Source organism: Lethenteron reissneri, unplaced genomic scaffold (genome assembly GCF_015708825.2).
Source record: "Lethenteron reissneri isolate LAM-NWPU_2019-01 unplaced genomic scaffold, ASM1570882v1 scaffold_1640, whole genome shotgun sequence".
Classification (NCBI taxonomy): domain Eukaryota; kingdom Metazoa; phylum Chordata; class Hyperoartia; order Petromyzontiformes; family Petromyzontidae; genus Lethenteron; species Lethenteron reissneri.
Window position 1 is genome coordinate 3,068,274 of NW_026891378.1, and position 15,472 is coordinate 3,083,745.

General features: G+C 48.9%; 1 protein-coding gene across 1 annotated transcript; it reads right to left on the minus strand.

Annotated features, from left to right (window-relative positions):
- Positions 1-465: 465 nt before the first annotated feature.
- Positions 466-7,920, minus strand: LOC133339118 (E3 ubiquitin/ISG15 ligase TRIM25-like). The gene is made up of 6 exons (XM_061547245.1): positions 7,273-7,920; positions 6,048-6,143; positions 5,043-5,276; positions 3,179-3,201; positions 2,699-2,793; positions 466-1,573 (listed from the first exon to the last, which is right to left on the minus strand). The coding sequence occupies exons 1-6, from the start codon at positions 7,831-7,833 to the stop codon at positions 1,023-1,025; spliced, it is 1,560 nt and encodes a 519-aa protein (XP_061403229.1). The 5' UTR covers positions 7,834-7,920; the 3' UTR covers positions 466-1,022.
- Positions 7,921-15,472: the final 7,552 nt, after the last annotated feature.

The window sequence follows — 15,472 nt, forward strand, 5'->3', positions numbered from 1 at the left end:
GGGGCACAGGTGGTGCATCAGCCAGTCGTCTCAGTCAGTCGACCCGTGGCATCTGGGTCTGCGCCGTGACCTGCCAGCGAGCGTTCGACACTTCACGTGGCCTCAAGGTGCACACGGCCTGGCACAAACGTCGTGCTGACGTCACCGCCACTTAGTGGCGAATGGCGGTTGTTGTTGTTGATAGTGATGATGATGGGGTGATGATGATGTTGGTGATGGTGACGATGGTGCTGATGGTGAATCGCAGGGATGAGGAGGCGTGGTGAGGTGAGCTCGCACTGCAGGCCAAGGAGCGGACACACGAACCTGCGATTTGTTCTGCACCGGCGACATCTCTCATGTCCGCCAACCTGAACCTCACCCTCCCCCCTCACCCTACCCCTCCATGCTCACCTCTCCCTTCCCTCAATTTTCACCTCACCCTCCCCTCACCCTCACCTAATCTCACCCTCCGTTCCACCTTCCCCTCACCCTCACTTCGCCCTCTCCTCACCATCCCGCTTCTCCACCGTTTATTGGGTTACATGTTGTTTATGTCATTTATTGTGAAAATTCCGTCAGTTCCTATGATCACTGTTTCATTGCTTTCATGGCTTTATTTTGGTGATTTCGAAAAGTATATTGGGTTAGCCACGTTTGTTTGTTGTAGTACAGAGTTAGACTGACGGCCTTAATCTAAGTTGTCTTGTGGTTGTTGTTGGTTGTTTGACTTGCATCCCACTGGGATTTTTACACACAGCGTTGGTGTACGGTGATTTTTTTCTGCAATATTTTGTTGTCTTTTCTCAGATTTCTGTTTGCACTCAGTCACATATTCACTTTAAGATGTTTTGGTTAATTTTTTTCTTTTTTTTTGTTGCGGTTGCACCCGATTCAAGAGCCGAATGGCTCACAGGGCTACACCTAATACATGAACTTGAACCTAACCTCACCCTCCGTTCCACCTTCCCCTCACCCTCACTTCACCCTCTCCTCACCATCCCCATCTCCACCATTTATTGGATTTCTATCTCTCATCATCCTCAGGATGCACGACTCAGATCCACGATCTTCAATGATTCATTAAAATTATCCACCCACATCGCAGGGTAGAGAGGCTGCAAGAATCTCTGCCGAACCTCGTGGATCACCTCCATGGAGTCGGCGCGGTAAAACGCCAGGAGCCCCCCCTCCCAGTGCAGGTGAAGCCCGATTCTGCGGGGGGAGGGGGCCCCCCTCACCGACAGTGCAGTCTCCACTCCACCATGAACCACTGAGAAGCTGTCGCCACGTTTCTCTAAACACCAGGACGCGTCGCTCCCTCCCAGCAGCTGTGCAGCACCACCCCCTTTCCGTGGGATTGTCCCGTATGCGACTCCAACACACCACCGCCGCACGCCCCCCACGTCCACCTCCCAGTAGTGGTGGCCCGACGAGAAGCTCTCACAGCACAGGGCTTGTGCACAGCAATCAAACCGGTGTGGGTGATCGGGGCGACCCTGGGAGTCACGGGTCCGCGTCATCGTCCTGAGATCCGAGGAGATCTGCAGTTTGTTATGAGCTGAGTTTGTGTCCAGAGTCGGTGAGCGTCCGTCTGTGACAACAGCGATCGCAACATCACTACAGAACACCATCATCACCATCATCCACCATCACCACCATCAACATTACCATCACCAACCATCATCTTCACCATCAATAATAACATCACAAACATCACCATAATCAAGCATCCTCACCATCAATATCAATGACAACATAAACATCACCATCACCACCATCATTAACACTATGAACGTCAACAACACTATAAGCAACATCACAACCATCATCACCACAGCTAGCACCATCACAAACAATCACCACCACCATCACTACCATCACAACTACCCCCATCACCACCATCTTCATCACTATCACCAACATCGCCAACACGACCAGCATCATTATAACCATTACCACGTCCATCAAAACCATCATCACCACTATCAATACCATGACCACCATCACCAATATCACTACTACCATCAGGGCCATCAGCAAAACCATCACATATATTATCACCAATGTCACCATCATTACCATCACCACGACCATCACTGCCATCACCACGACCAACACTATCACCAAACCCATTACCATTCCCATGACTCACATTATCATTAACATCAGCATCATTACCACCATCCTTATAACGACCACTATCACCATCATTATGACCATTACTAGCATCAGGAACTAATTTGAGGTTGAAACAGTCTAGCAGAGACCCAGGACTGGATCAGATATCACCTGCCACTGATGTTATCCATGGCGGGTAATCAAACCCAGGTAACTGGGTTCGTAGTGCAGTGTGCTAACCACTATGCCACCGCTCCCCCAATGCAAAAATGCATACACATTCACAGGCACACACTCCATCTCAACATCTCTCATGGCTCTTCAGTTGGGTCCTGAAATGGGATTTGAACAAAGACTAAGATCCCCTGTGTAGCCTTCACAGACTATTGGGACAAGTGCTGTCCGTGAGCGTCTATGAAGGCCGACATGGCACACGAGGTGGGTGGCCAGCACCACGCCCGACCACCTGTCTCCCTAGTGGTGATGTTTATAAAACTCCAGGTAATTATTTGAGGCTAAGTCGACCTCGTGCACACACACGGGGATCATTTATTGTCAAGATGGCCCCATCACCCATGATTCACACTGAAGAACTCACACAGGAGTTTGACTGCAGTTGTCTCCAGGACTTTAAGCGAGGCAATGTCCTCTTGGCTGGGAGCTGAGGGTGGAGCTGCTGTAACCCTCCCTGTCCTGTGAAAGCAGAACAGACATGGCCACTGTGTCACATAGAGCATCGTTACTCACAGCTCCATCACAGACACTCTTCACTTGTGGGATCGTCACAGCTCCATCACACAGGCACTCATCAAACAAAGCGTCATCACTCATCTCACAATTACAGCATCACACATAATTACTATTACCACACACAGCATCATCACCACACAGCATCACCACACAGCATTACTATTACCACACATAGCATCATCACACACAGCGTCACCACACATAGCATCCCCACACACAGCATCACCACACACAGCATCCCCACACACAGCCAGTGTCTCACTGTCTGCGCCCCACACTCAGCCCCATGTTGTCATGTGTCGAGTCGTGAATGATAGTCGTCTTTTACCTGCGCGTCTCCTCCAGGTGCCCCTGTGGGAGAGAGAGAGATGCGTTACTGTGATTCTACCTCCAATCCCTTGTGATCAGTGAAGTTTCCACTGCAACACAGTTGAATATAAACCCCAGAGTCGTGGCTTATGACCCTATGATCACAATACTGACTTACGGGGAAAATGTTTCAGAGTGAGACCGCTTGATAGTCAACGATAAACTACTATTTTTATTCTTCCAGGTAAGGCCCACGGAGCTATGTAGCTCTTTTTCAGTAGCGACCTGGCCACAAATGATCGCTCAACGAAGTGGTTCATCTTGTGGAAATTTCTAGCAGCCCAATACTCTAAACGCACGTTTACAAATGTGGAGGGGAAAACTGAAGGATCCAGATAAAATCCATGTGACCATGGAGGGAGATATGCAAACTCCAAATGTATAGGGACATCAGGATTGGGATTAAATCCACAACCTCCGGCATACCAGGCGAGGTAGTTAACATCTCGCCACCCCCATGAGGACCAACACTCATTTGCAGGGCAAATATTTTAGAGTGAGACCGGTTGATATTGATCTGTGTTGAGAGTAACTTAGGAATTGTATTTTTTGGTGTTTCAAATGTGCATGGTGCAGGTCTTGTAAAAGTGATGTTCAAGACATAATGATATCAGTAATAAGTGTATGAGACGTATTTATTTTAGCATCCCTAATATAAACAATGAAGGTAGCACATCCCAGTGGAGGTACACAAAGTAAGAAAGCAGAGATCATATCGGGTCGTGAGCAGGCGCTGGTGGATTGTTGCATCGCGGCATCATGAAATGTGGCAATGGCCTGGGGAGGCCTTAATAAGTGTGTAGTGAGTCCAACTGAGTCGCAGACGTTCTTTAGAGGCAACACATTTATTGTAACATCAACACGTAACACAAAGGGGTAACTGCCCCTTCACCAGATACAGCCTAGGGTAGTGGCCACCCAGCTAACTACCCTATACGGAGGAGTTACAGCTAAGAAGGGTATGACCCTCACTCGGGTCCCGGCCACGTGTTGATGCCTGTAGAGCTTTCAGCTTATAGGACGTAGAGCTTCAGCTTGTAGAATGCAGCAACTCCAGTCCCTCTCAGGGACACGCCTTATATCCCTCCACGCGTTGGGGCTGCTCCGCCCTCGGCACCACCCACCTTCTGGAGCCTTCTAGCTCCCTCTCGATCCCTCTCGAGAACTCTCCCTGGACACGTGATCACCCCCTAGTTCCCCCACCTGGGGGGCTCTCTATGAACACTCCAGATCACGTGTCTGCGTGATCAACCAGAGTTACATGCTTCGGGGCAACCTTGCCCCTGGGCTGATACTCTCCTACTCCCCCCTGTGGGAGCCCGCATTACACGCTATGCGTGGTACCCACGGTATCCCATCACAGGCAAAGCCCCAATAGGGCTGGTACTACACCCGCCTATGGGTGTACGCGGTGGCAGTGCAACGCGTGCCGTGGCCCTCTCAGGCCGGCACGATACAGTGACATCCCATATGTCACTACAAGTGAATAGATCAGGGCTGATGATAATCATGGATACCGTGTACATTGTTGTTGCTGTTGTTGTAGGGTTCATTTAAAAAGTGCAATTCCAATAACATTTAGTTTATAATCAAAATTAAACAAACTTAATGGGAACCTGTGAAGAACGGGAGAGAGAATTCATGTAACTGAGAAAATATGAGCTGGCCTTCCAAATGGCAGCCACTGGAGCTGCGATATGAGTCCATGAGTGGAGCTGTGTTCTCAAGCCCAGTGGATGCGAGCTCTCATTCAGGAGCCTCCCTCTCCTGCTGCTGGTGAGAGGGCTCTGTGCCAATAGCGACACTGGAGACTCATCGCTCACCTGCAGGAATGTGAGCGAGTCCCTCTCCTTCGCTAGGGCCTGCAGGCGAGTGGCTGCTGCCTGGAGCTCGCTGATCTCGTGCTGGCAGTGAGCGATCTTCTTCTCGATCAGGGACAGCAGCTTGTGCCCTTTCTGCTCCGCTTGCTCTAAAGCCGCCTTCTCCTCCGCTTCCAACGCTGCTCTCGCGCGGGTGAATCTGACCGAGATTGAGGCCTTTTCATCTGTCATGGATCCCTGCAAAGAGAAATAAATGCCAGCTCTGGTCATTTATGAAATGACATTCAGGTCGGTTTGACTCGAGTGCAACTCTAAGGTGTCCAGGCAGTGATACGAGTCTGCAGCATTGAGGCCTCCTTCTTCCTCTGCCTCTGATCACGCCACTGTGCATTTTCACTACAACACGACTCGCCATAACTGGTGGGGGCTGTGAGGCAATGAAATCATCAAATACCATCATGAGTACATTTAGCGTCTGTGTCATTCCCATTGTGCAAGGATATCAGGACGATGCTTTGTTTACCTTCTGTAATTTGCCTTCAACAAGTAGAGCATTAATGATATGGGAAGTTAGGCCAATTCCTCTTTAAATGAATGTTTTGATTGTGAGAGAATGCCACATGTGTATGGATGAAGAGAGGGGATCATGAAACAACTTGCTATACTGCCACCTGGCCACCCTAAAGCCTGATTGGTTTCAGTAAGATGGTGTACAGTCTGTGTGTGATACACCTTATCTGGCCAAATATAGTTAACATTCGTTGAAGTGTTAAGTTGTATGGAGATATGGGAATGTGGAATTTCCACCACTGATTTAGTTTCTCAGTGGAGATGATAACCACCTCTTTGCGCGTCCTGATTATTGAGGCTCATTAACCGTTGTGTGTTTAGTCCCACAACGTGTTTAGAGCCAATGGAAGTCCACGTGAATGAATGGAGTTGTCCTCCATCACAAACCCTACTCAGGGTGGAGTCACGGGGTCACAGAGTCTGGCCCAGACACGGTACCTGCACGTCCCTGCGAGCGGCCTCCATCCGCCTCACGGACTCCTCCGCCTCCCTCCTCTTCTCCTCCACAGCCCGCGTCTCATCTCCCACTTGTTTCTGTGAGAGACGTCACCAGGGGAGACTCCACTCACTCTCTGAGCATCCCCTCTCATCCCGCTCCACGTAAACCCCTCCACAGTGACGTGGGCAGTAGCCCCGGTGCAGCAATGGAGGCTGGGGGAGCAAGCGCTGCAGGGAACTAACTTCACGAGGCACTCAAACGTGCGCAGGGCTTCCTAAATAGTGGGTAGGGCTGTCTGAGCAGTGAGTGGAGCGACCTGAGCAGTGGGTGGGGCTACCTGAGTAGTGGGTGGGGCTACCTGAGTAGTGGTTGGTGCTACAAATGAGGTGGGTGAGGCGACCTGCTTAATGGATTTGGCTACCTGAACAGTGGGCGGGACTACTGGAGTAGTGGGCGGGGTTATCTGAGTAGTGGGTGGACAGGGCACCGGAGTCATCAGATGTTATCTGTCTTGCCTGTTATACAGGAGGTCGTGGTTTCGAACCCGTGCCTGATGCCTGTATATATGCAGTTTGCATGTCGCTCTCTATGGTCGCATGGATTTTTCTCTGGGTCCTCCGTTTTTGTGTCCACGTTTAGGAAGGTGCGTTTAGAGTGTTTGGCTGCCATACATTTAGACTTGATAAGCCACTTCGTTGAGCTGTCATTTTTGGCCAGGTTGCCTCTGAAAAAGAGCTTCATAGCTCAGTGGGCTTCACTTGGAAAAATATAAAGTAGTTTTATTTTAGTTTTTCATGGTACAAGGAGGGTCTGCAATGTCGCTGAGTGTCCGAGAAATTCCGTAGAGAGCATCTTGATGAAAATATAAATACGGTCAGAAAATACTTGGTCTGTCAAAATCACGTGACATTTCTGGAACGCCACGTCCAGTGACCCGGTAGCTGTTGTAGGGTGCGGCACTAAACTGGGACAGACCGGCACGAGGCTACCAAGCGGTGAGCACTGCAGCTCACGCAGTTCCAGTCGTTGTACATTTCGTTTATATTTTAGTGAATGCTTCTCTCTACCACAGACGACATTTTGTATACAAACCACAGTCTATGCACTCACGTAATTTTGAGAAAACATTGTACACATGAAAGTTTTTCAGTTGTATCAAGTCATATTTGTAAATTATAACTTCACTCAGGAGACGATTCGGCTCACACACACAGACCGTCTCACCTCCCGTGTCTTGTGCTCATCCTCCAGCGTAGCCAGATCGTGACCCTTGTGGTCTCCTGCGATGATGCAGGTTGTGCAGACCAAGCTCTTGTCCTGTCGGCAGCAAAACTCCAGCTCCTTTCTGTGCGTCTTGCACTTGCGGTCTTCCAGATTCGTGCCTGGATCCACCAGAATGTGGTCCCTGAACTTCAGGTTTTCCTGATGAGGCTTTACGTGAGTCGCACAGTACGACATATCACACCTGAGGCAGGTCTTCGAGGCAGCAGTCGTGCCATCGTTGCAGAAGTCACACAAGACCACGGTGGCCAATTCATCTGCGGCACTGCGCTGCTCCACCAGGTTGGCGAGCGTGAAGTTCTTGTTCAGCTTGGGCCTCCGAGGGAAGGTCACTCGGCACTGCGGGCAGGAGAAGCACTCGGCCGCATCCCAGGCGCCCTCCACGCACTCGAGGCAGAACGAGTGACCGCAGCTGAGCGTGCAGGGGCAGCGGAAGGCGTCCAGGCAGATGGGGCAGGTCAACTCCCCTGGAGCTTCGCTACCACTGGGAGCCGCACTCGCCATGGCCCCGTGGCTTCACTCAGAGACAGGCGCTGGCTGTAGCTGAGGCAGTCTCTGGCTATAGCTGAGGCAGTCTCTGGCTGTAGCTCAGGCAGTCTCTGGCTGTAGCTCAGGCAGTCTCTGTCTGTAGCTCAGGCAGTCTCTGACTAACTCAGGCAGTCTCTGGCTGTAGCTCAGACAGTCTCTGACTAACTCAGGCAGTCTCTGGCTGTAGCTCAGGCAGTCTCTGACTAACTCAGTCAGTCTCTGTCTGTAGCTCAGGCAGTCTCTGGCTGTAGCTCAGGCAGTCTCTGTCTGTAGCTCAGACAGTCTCTGGCTGTAGCTCAGACAGTCTCTGGCTGTAGCTCAGGCAGTCTCTGGCTGTAGCTCAGACAGTCTCTGGCTGTAGCTCAGACAGTCTCTGGCTGTAGCTCAGACAGTCTCTGGCTGTAGCTCAGGCAGTCTCTGGCTGTAGCTCAGACAGTCTCTGGCTGTAGCTCAGACAGTCTCTGGCTGTAGCTCAGACAGTCTCTGGCTGTAGCTCAGACAGTCTCTGGCTGTAGCTCAGGCAGTCTCTGTCTGTAGCTCAGACAGTCTCTGGCTGTAGCTCAGACAGTCTCTGTCTGTAGCTCAGGCAGTCTCTGGCTGTAGCTCAGGCAGTCTCTGTCTGTAGCTCAGACAGTCTCTGGCTGTAGCTCAGACAGTCTCTGGATGTAGCTCAGGCAGTCTCTGTCTGTAGCTCAGACAGTCTCTGGCTGTAGCTCAGACAGTCTCTGGATGTAGCTCAGGCAGTCTCTGTCTGTAACTCAGGCAGTCTCTGTCTGTAGCTCAGGCAGTCTCTGGCTGTAGCTCAGACAGTCTCTGTCTGTAACTCAGGCAGTCTCTGTCTGTAGCTCAGACAGTCTCTGGCTGTAGCTCAGACAGTCTCTGTCTGTAGCTCAGACAGTCTCTGGCTGTAGCTCAGACAGTCTCTGTTTGTAGCTCAGGCAGTCTCTGTCTGTAGCTCAGACAGTCTCTGTCTGTAGCTCAGACAGTCTCTGTCTGTAGCTCAGGCAGTCTCTGTCTGTAGCTCAGGCAGTCTCTGGCTGTAGCTCAGGCAGTCTCTGTCTGTAACTCAGGCAGTCTCTGTCTGTAGCTCAGGCAGTCTCTGTCTGTAGCTCAGGCAGTCTCTGGCTGTAGCTCAGACAGTCTCTGGCTGTAGCTCAGGCAGTCTCTGTCTGTAGCTCAGGCAGTCTCTGACTAACTCAGTCAGTCTCTGGTTGTATCTCAGTCAGTCTCTCTCTGTATCTCAGGCAGTCTCTGTAGCTCAGGCAGTCGCTGTCTGTTTCTCAGGCTGTCGCTGGCTGCGTCTGAGACGCTAAACGAGGAACAAGCCACGTAAATGGGCAACAAGGAAGCAGGAAGTCTTTCAGTTTGAGTTGCGTATTACGAGGCGCGCCCTGGAATGTGTTGACGTGTGAGCGAGTACAGACGTCTCCGCTCCAGGGGTGGCTTAAAAAAGAAGACTCGGATCACCTCGTCTCAAATACTCATCCTCACCTCTACTCACCCTCACCTCTACTCACCCCATCGTAACTCACCTCACCTCAACTCACCTCATCTCACCTCAACTCACCTCACCTCAACTCACCTAAACTCACTTCAACTCACCTCATCTCAACTAAACTGGCAGGAGAACTTTGCTAATAAACTCGTTGCTCCCTGCCGCTCGACTCCACGAGATTGTTGTTGTTTCCAGAATCAGAATCAAAGGGTTTTATTCGCCATGAAAGTTCGCACAGACAAGGAATTACCTTTGGCAGGAAGGTGCATACATTCAACATATAGAAATCTTAAATCTTAAATAAGTGGTGTACAAGTCTAACTATACTAAAGGTACAACGTCTAACTAATACTAAGGGGATAAAGTATGTAAACATTTAGAATAAAATAAATTTTTAAATAGCTATACTATACAATAGAAAAATACAAATAGGGTAACATAGTGCAAATATGGCAAGGTGTCATTGTGCAGATAAAGTGTTAAAGTAAGTGTGAGCCCTTGGCCTTGTTGAAGAGGCCAGCAGTGGATGGGAAGAAACTGTTTTTGTGGCGTGAGGTTTTCGTCCTGATGGACCGCAGCCTTCTGCCGGAGGGGAGTAGCTGGAACAGAGAGTGTCCAGGGTGGGAGGAGTCGGCCACAATCTTCCTCGCTCGCCTCAGGGTCCTCGAGGTGTGAAGGTCCTCAAGGGTAGGCAGATTGCAGCCAATCACCTTCTCAGCAGTGCGGATGATACGCTGCAGTCTGCTCTTGTCATTGTCAGTGGCAGCAGCGTACCAGATGGTGATGGAGGAGGTGAGGATGGACTCAATGATGGCTGTATAGAAGCGCACCATCATTGTCTTTGGCAGGTTAAATTTCTTCAGCTGCCGTAGGAAGTACATCCTCTGTTGAGCTCTCTTGGTAAGGGAGCTGATGTTCAGTTCCCACTTGAGGTCCTTGGAAAGAATAGTGCCCAAGAAGTGGAAGGACTCCACATTGTTGACTGGGGAGTCGCACAGGGTGATGGGGGTGAGTGGGGATGTATTCTTCCTGAAGTCCACAACCATCTCCACTGTCTTAAGAGCATTAAGCTCTAAGTTGTTCTGGCTACACCAGGTCACCAGGTTGTCAGCTTCCCACCTATAGTCAGACTCATCCCCACCAGAGATGAGCCCAATGAGGGTAGTGTCGTCTGCAAACTTCAAGAGTTTGACGGACGGATGACTGGAGGTGCAGCTGTCGGTGTACAGGGAGAAGAGCAGAGGGGAAAGGACGCAGCCCTGAGGAGATCCGGTGCTGATGGACCGGGAGTCAGACTTGTGTTCCCAGCCTAATGCACTGCTTCCTGTCAGACAGGAAGTCTGTGATCCACCTGCAGGTGGAGTCGGGCACGTTCAGCTGGGAGAGATTGTCCTGAAGCAGGGCAGGGATGATGGTGTTGAAAGCAGAGCTGAAGTCCACAAACAGGATCCTGGCATAGGATGCTGGGGAGTCCAGGTGCTGTAGGGTGAAGTGGAGGGCCATGTTAACTGCGTCGTCCACAGACCTGTTGGCTCTGTAGGCAAACTGCAGGGGGTCCAGGAGAGGGTCTGTGATAGCTTTGAGATGTGCCAGCACCAGGCGCTCAAAAGACTTCATTACCACAGAGGTTAGGGCGATGGGTCTATAATCATTAAGTTGTTGGCCTTAGCTTTTTGGGCACAGGGATGATAGTGGAGGACTTGAGACAGGCTGGTACATGGCATGTCTCCAGTGAGGTGTTGAAGATGTTGAACACTGGAGACAGCTGGTCAGCGCAGTGCTTGAGGGTCGCTGGAGAGACAGAGTCTGGCCCAGCTGCTTTGCGGGGGTTCTGCCTCTTGAAAAGTCTGTTAACCTCTCCCTCCTGAACTGAGAGAGTCATCTCTGTAGTGGGAGGAGGGGGAGGGCTCTTGGGTGGGAAGGGGTAGTTCAGAACAGTCCAATTGTCTTTCAAATCTGCAGTAGAACTCGTTCAGGTCGTTGGCCAGGCGGGAGTTGTTAGTGGTGTGGGGGGCTCTGGGCTTGGTAGCGGCGTTCAAAATCCAGTAAATCCTTGTGGAAGCGCTTGCTTTGATCCTCCGAGTACACTCCCATGTTCTCCTTGAATTTATCAAGATGGGCATAAAGGATATGGGCTTTGAGGGACATCCTACAGCCCATTGTGCCGTAGTTCTTCAACAGCCTCAACCAGCTCCACATAGTTTTTGACCTTGTGTTTGCCCAGAAAGACAAAAAAATCAGTGCGACAAAGCTGTTCCAAGCCGCTTCCTCCTTGCTAGTGAGCTTCTTGGGGGATTCATTGCACTCCAGGATATTCTTTGTCTGTGATCCGATGAAGACACCGGCTTTGACCTTTGCCTCAGACAGCTTAGTGAAGAAGTCTTGAAGGTACTTGAAGGCTGCCGACTCTTTATCTCCAGCTCTGACAAATTGTTTCTTAAGGCCCAATTTGATGTGCAGCGTTGGCATCAGCACCTTCCGGGAGTCCACCAATGGCTCCCACTTGACGTTGTTCCTCCCCACAGAGAACTCGATCCGCTGTGGCCAGTCCCGCCTGTGGTAGTGCGCCTTGGTTGTCCCTGCTGTCCCAAAGGCAAATATAGCAGGGAAACTTGGTAAAACCTCCTTGGAGACCCATCAGAAATGCCATCATTTTGAAGTCTCCGATGACCTCCCAGCCGTACTCATCAGACTGCAAGTCGTCCAGCAAGGTATTGATGCTGTTGTAATCCTCTTTGAGGTGCACCGAGTGAGCCAGGGGAAGAGACGTGTACTTGTTACCATTAGGGAGCAGCACAGCTTTGAGGCTCCTGGATGAGCTGTCAATGAAGAGGCGCCACTCATTCTGGTTACAGGCGATTCTGATTGCCACGAACAGACTGGTCACATTGTGGCAGAAGAAGAGCCCATCTTGACGGGTGAAGAAGCTGCAAAAAGGTTGGTGATGCTTCCTCTGATCTGCGACTTGCACACTTTCATCCAACAAGTTCCACTGCTTGAGCCTAGACGTCAAAAGCTCGTCATTGGACTTGGTGAGACCAAGATCTCTTATCAAGTCGTTGAGGTCTTTTTGGTTGGGGTAGTATGGTTTCTCTCCTCAGCTCCACCTCTGAAATTCTCATCTGGATCTACGTCTTCCTTGCTCTCTGACTTGCTTCTCTCTTCTAAAGACGGCTGCTCTCTCTCTGGAGGAGTGGGTACGGGGAGCTCATGGCAGTGTGGTACCGGGGTGATGGATGAAGGAAGGTCCTGATACGTGATAGCAGGTGCATTATTGCCAGCCCGACGTTTGGAAGGGTCCACCATGCAAAAGTAGCAGTTGCTTGAGTGGTCACTGAGTTCCTGCCAAATTATTGGGATAGCGAACTTCATGGCTCTCTCTTCTCCTCTGTACCATCCTTCAAAAATAAATTTCACCCATGACTAATGTGTAAGAGAGTCTGACAACATTTTTCATGTTTATTTTTTTCAACATTGAAATTTGTAAAACATTTTCAAACTAAAAACTTAATTTAAAAAAATTGGAACAAATTTTATAATATAAAATTCTCAGCAATAATTGTACATCTTACCTTCCAGAGTTTTTTACATTGCTTGAAGGTGAAATGAGGTGCCCAGGGTTTGTCTTGATCCCCGACAGGCATGCCAAAATATGCCTTGTAGGTCTCACACATTTTAGCAGATCCTTCCAGAGTACTTTTCGCTCGTCTTGATAAATTGGCCGCAGACATAGCAAAATGTGTCTGCCGGATGCTTGCAGCCTCTTGATGCCATCTCAGAAAAATGCAGATATGTATCCACTTAGGCAGCTGGAACTAAACTGAACTGGTGGGCTTAAGGCCCCTGTATTTATACTACTATTTATATTACTGGAAAGTTATATAATGTTCTAGAAGTTACTCCTAATTTACTAAGCACTGCATATCTTGAAAATAGGTAAATTCCAAAATATCACTGTCCTGGTCACAAAAGAAAAGGTTGTGGGGAATAGCCAATTCTGTACTTTTGAGGCATAAGCAATGAGTGTAATTCAGGCGTGTTAAGAAAAAGGCACGAACGAATGATGACAGGTCTGGGGCAAAGAGGAGCGGGCACAACCCTCCGAGTGTTTGTAGGTGGTAGATATCTGCTCTGAACGTAGCTATGAGTTGTGAGCGCACGGTCAAGCTCTGATCGCTGCAGTCAATTTTGCTTTGTTCAAACAGCGACTTCAGACAAGCATTCTCAAATAACAGAGATAGCGGCATCTTGATCTGACGGACATTGAAAACTAATTTCTTTTAAACTGATTTTTGTGTTTGGTTTGTTGTCCTCACCCCGCACCTCTGATTAGCACGGTTGGCTATGTACGGTGCGAAAGAAGTTCAACATACATACATACATAGAATCTGAATCAGCATCTTTATTTAAACTGGAGGATTCTAATGAGTGATGAAGCTCTTTTTCGAGATGTGCAGTACGGGCAGGACAGAAAGTTACAATAACAAACAGTACAAACAACCGATAGGGGTGTAAAATATAGCAAAGGTGTGCAAATCACTGAAACTAGATAAAGACTAATTTTAAAAAGTATTTAACTACAAATTGCAACCGATTTTTCAACACTAAATGCTAGCGTGGGCAAGGCAGTAACACAACAACAGTCCCACATCACACCAAGACAACGTTCAAATCACATTGGCAAATGAGGCTATGTACAGCATGAATCCTCTGCTTCAGTACATTTATTTAATGAAGATTTATGATGTTAAGGGAGGAAACAAGGTTGTTCCAAAACTTTGGTGCTGCAACAGCAAAGGCCTTGTCACCCATTCCAATTCTCGTTGTTGGGATAGTTCACAGGAAATTAGATGTGCGTCTTTGGTTTGTCAGTGGGGTTTATGATTTAGCTAATTAAAGCACAGATTTGCCAATAAGGGTTTTTATGGATGTACAGGGCCCAATGTAGATTTCGTTTTGCATCAAGTGATGTGAGATTGGATTTTAAGTCGAGGTCACATTAGTGGGTGCTACATGGTACATACAATAGAAATCGAAGATCAGAATGATACATGGGGTTTAGTCTGTTAAGTGTTAGATTAGTAGCTGATGTACAGGCAGCGTCACCATAGCCACCGTATCCTGTCATTTAACAATTTGTGGACGAGATGTTACCACGATGTACCTTTTTGATAATGGTCTGAGATTTCGATTTAAAGCTTTCGTGACTGCAGGGATTCATCTTCTTGGTTCTTTCGGTAAAGTCACGTAGAAAGGAAGTAATAAAATAATAAAAATAAAACATAATAAAATAAAATAATATTTTATTATGTTTTATTTTTATTATTTTATTACTTCCCTTCTACGTGACTTTACCGAAAGAACCAAGAAAATGGTCTGAGATTTATCTCTGAAATCATTTTATCGTACTGTCTGACAATTCTAGCTGACTGTGTCTTGAGTAAAATATCATGGGCAAGAGTTTCAAAAGGATTTTTACGAGGATACAATGCCACGTTACAGACAGAAAATGCCGATTTGTCGTTAATTTAAGCGCTACAGCCGATGGTGGTGTACCTCGGCACATCTGTCACTTCTCCTGCTCAAATGAGACGAACTTAACCCACGATTCATGAACTTAACAATAACATTAACCCTGGAATATGCTCACACAGCAGAATGGGGAAGATAAGAAGGCGTTCCAAGAGGGAAACACTTCACATATTCAAGGGCCTCTCCATGGACATGGATAGTCTGGGGGTGGTTGGCTGATCCAATGGCGGTTGGTGGACGACCTTGGCTTTGGTGATGTTCAAGAGTGGTACTGCCCACCCACCCCCACTCCTCGTGTGCCGTGCCGGCCTTCAAAGGTGCAACTCGCTAACAGCACGTGGCTCAGCAGAAGTGTGCTAAGGCTGTACGGGGATATTTGTGAATACCTCTACAGTCTTGTCATCTCCCACAGCTCCGAGATTACGTAGCCATCGCTGCAATCATATTTAGTCAGCTGGGAAGCGTAAGACGGAGTTCATTCGCAAATCAGTGGGGTATCTCTCAATGGATCCCCCTGTATTAGGGTGATTTCTTAAGTGCATTCTTTTGGCCCCGCCCCCCTCCCCCTCCCGATGCGTTGTACAGCAG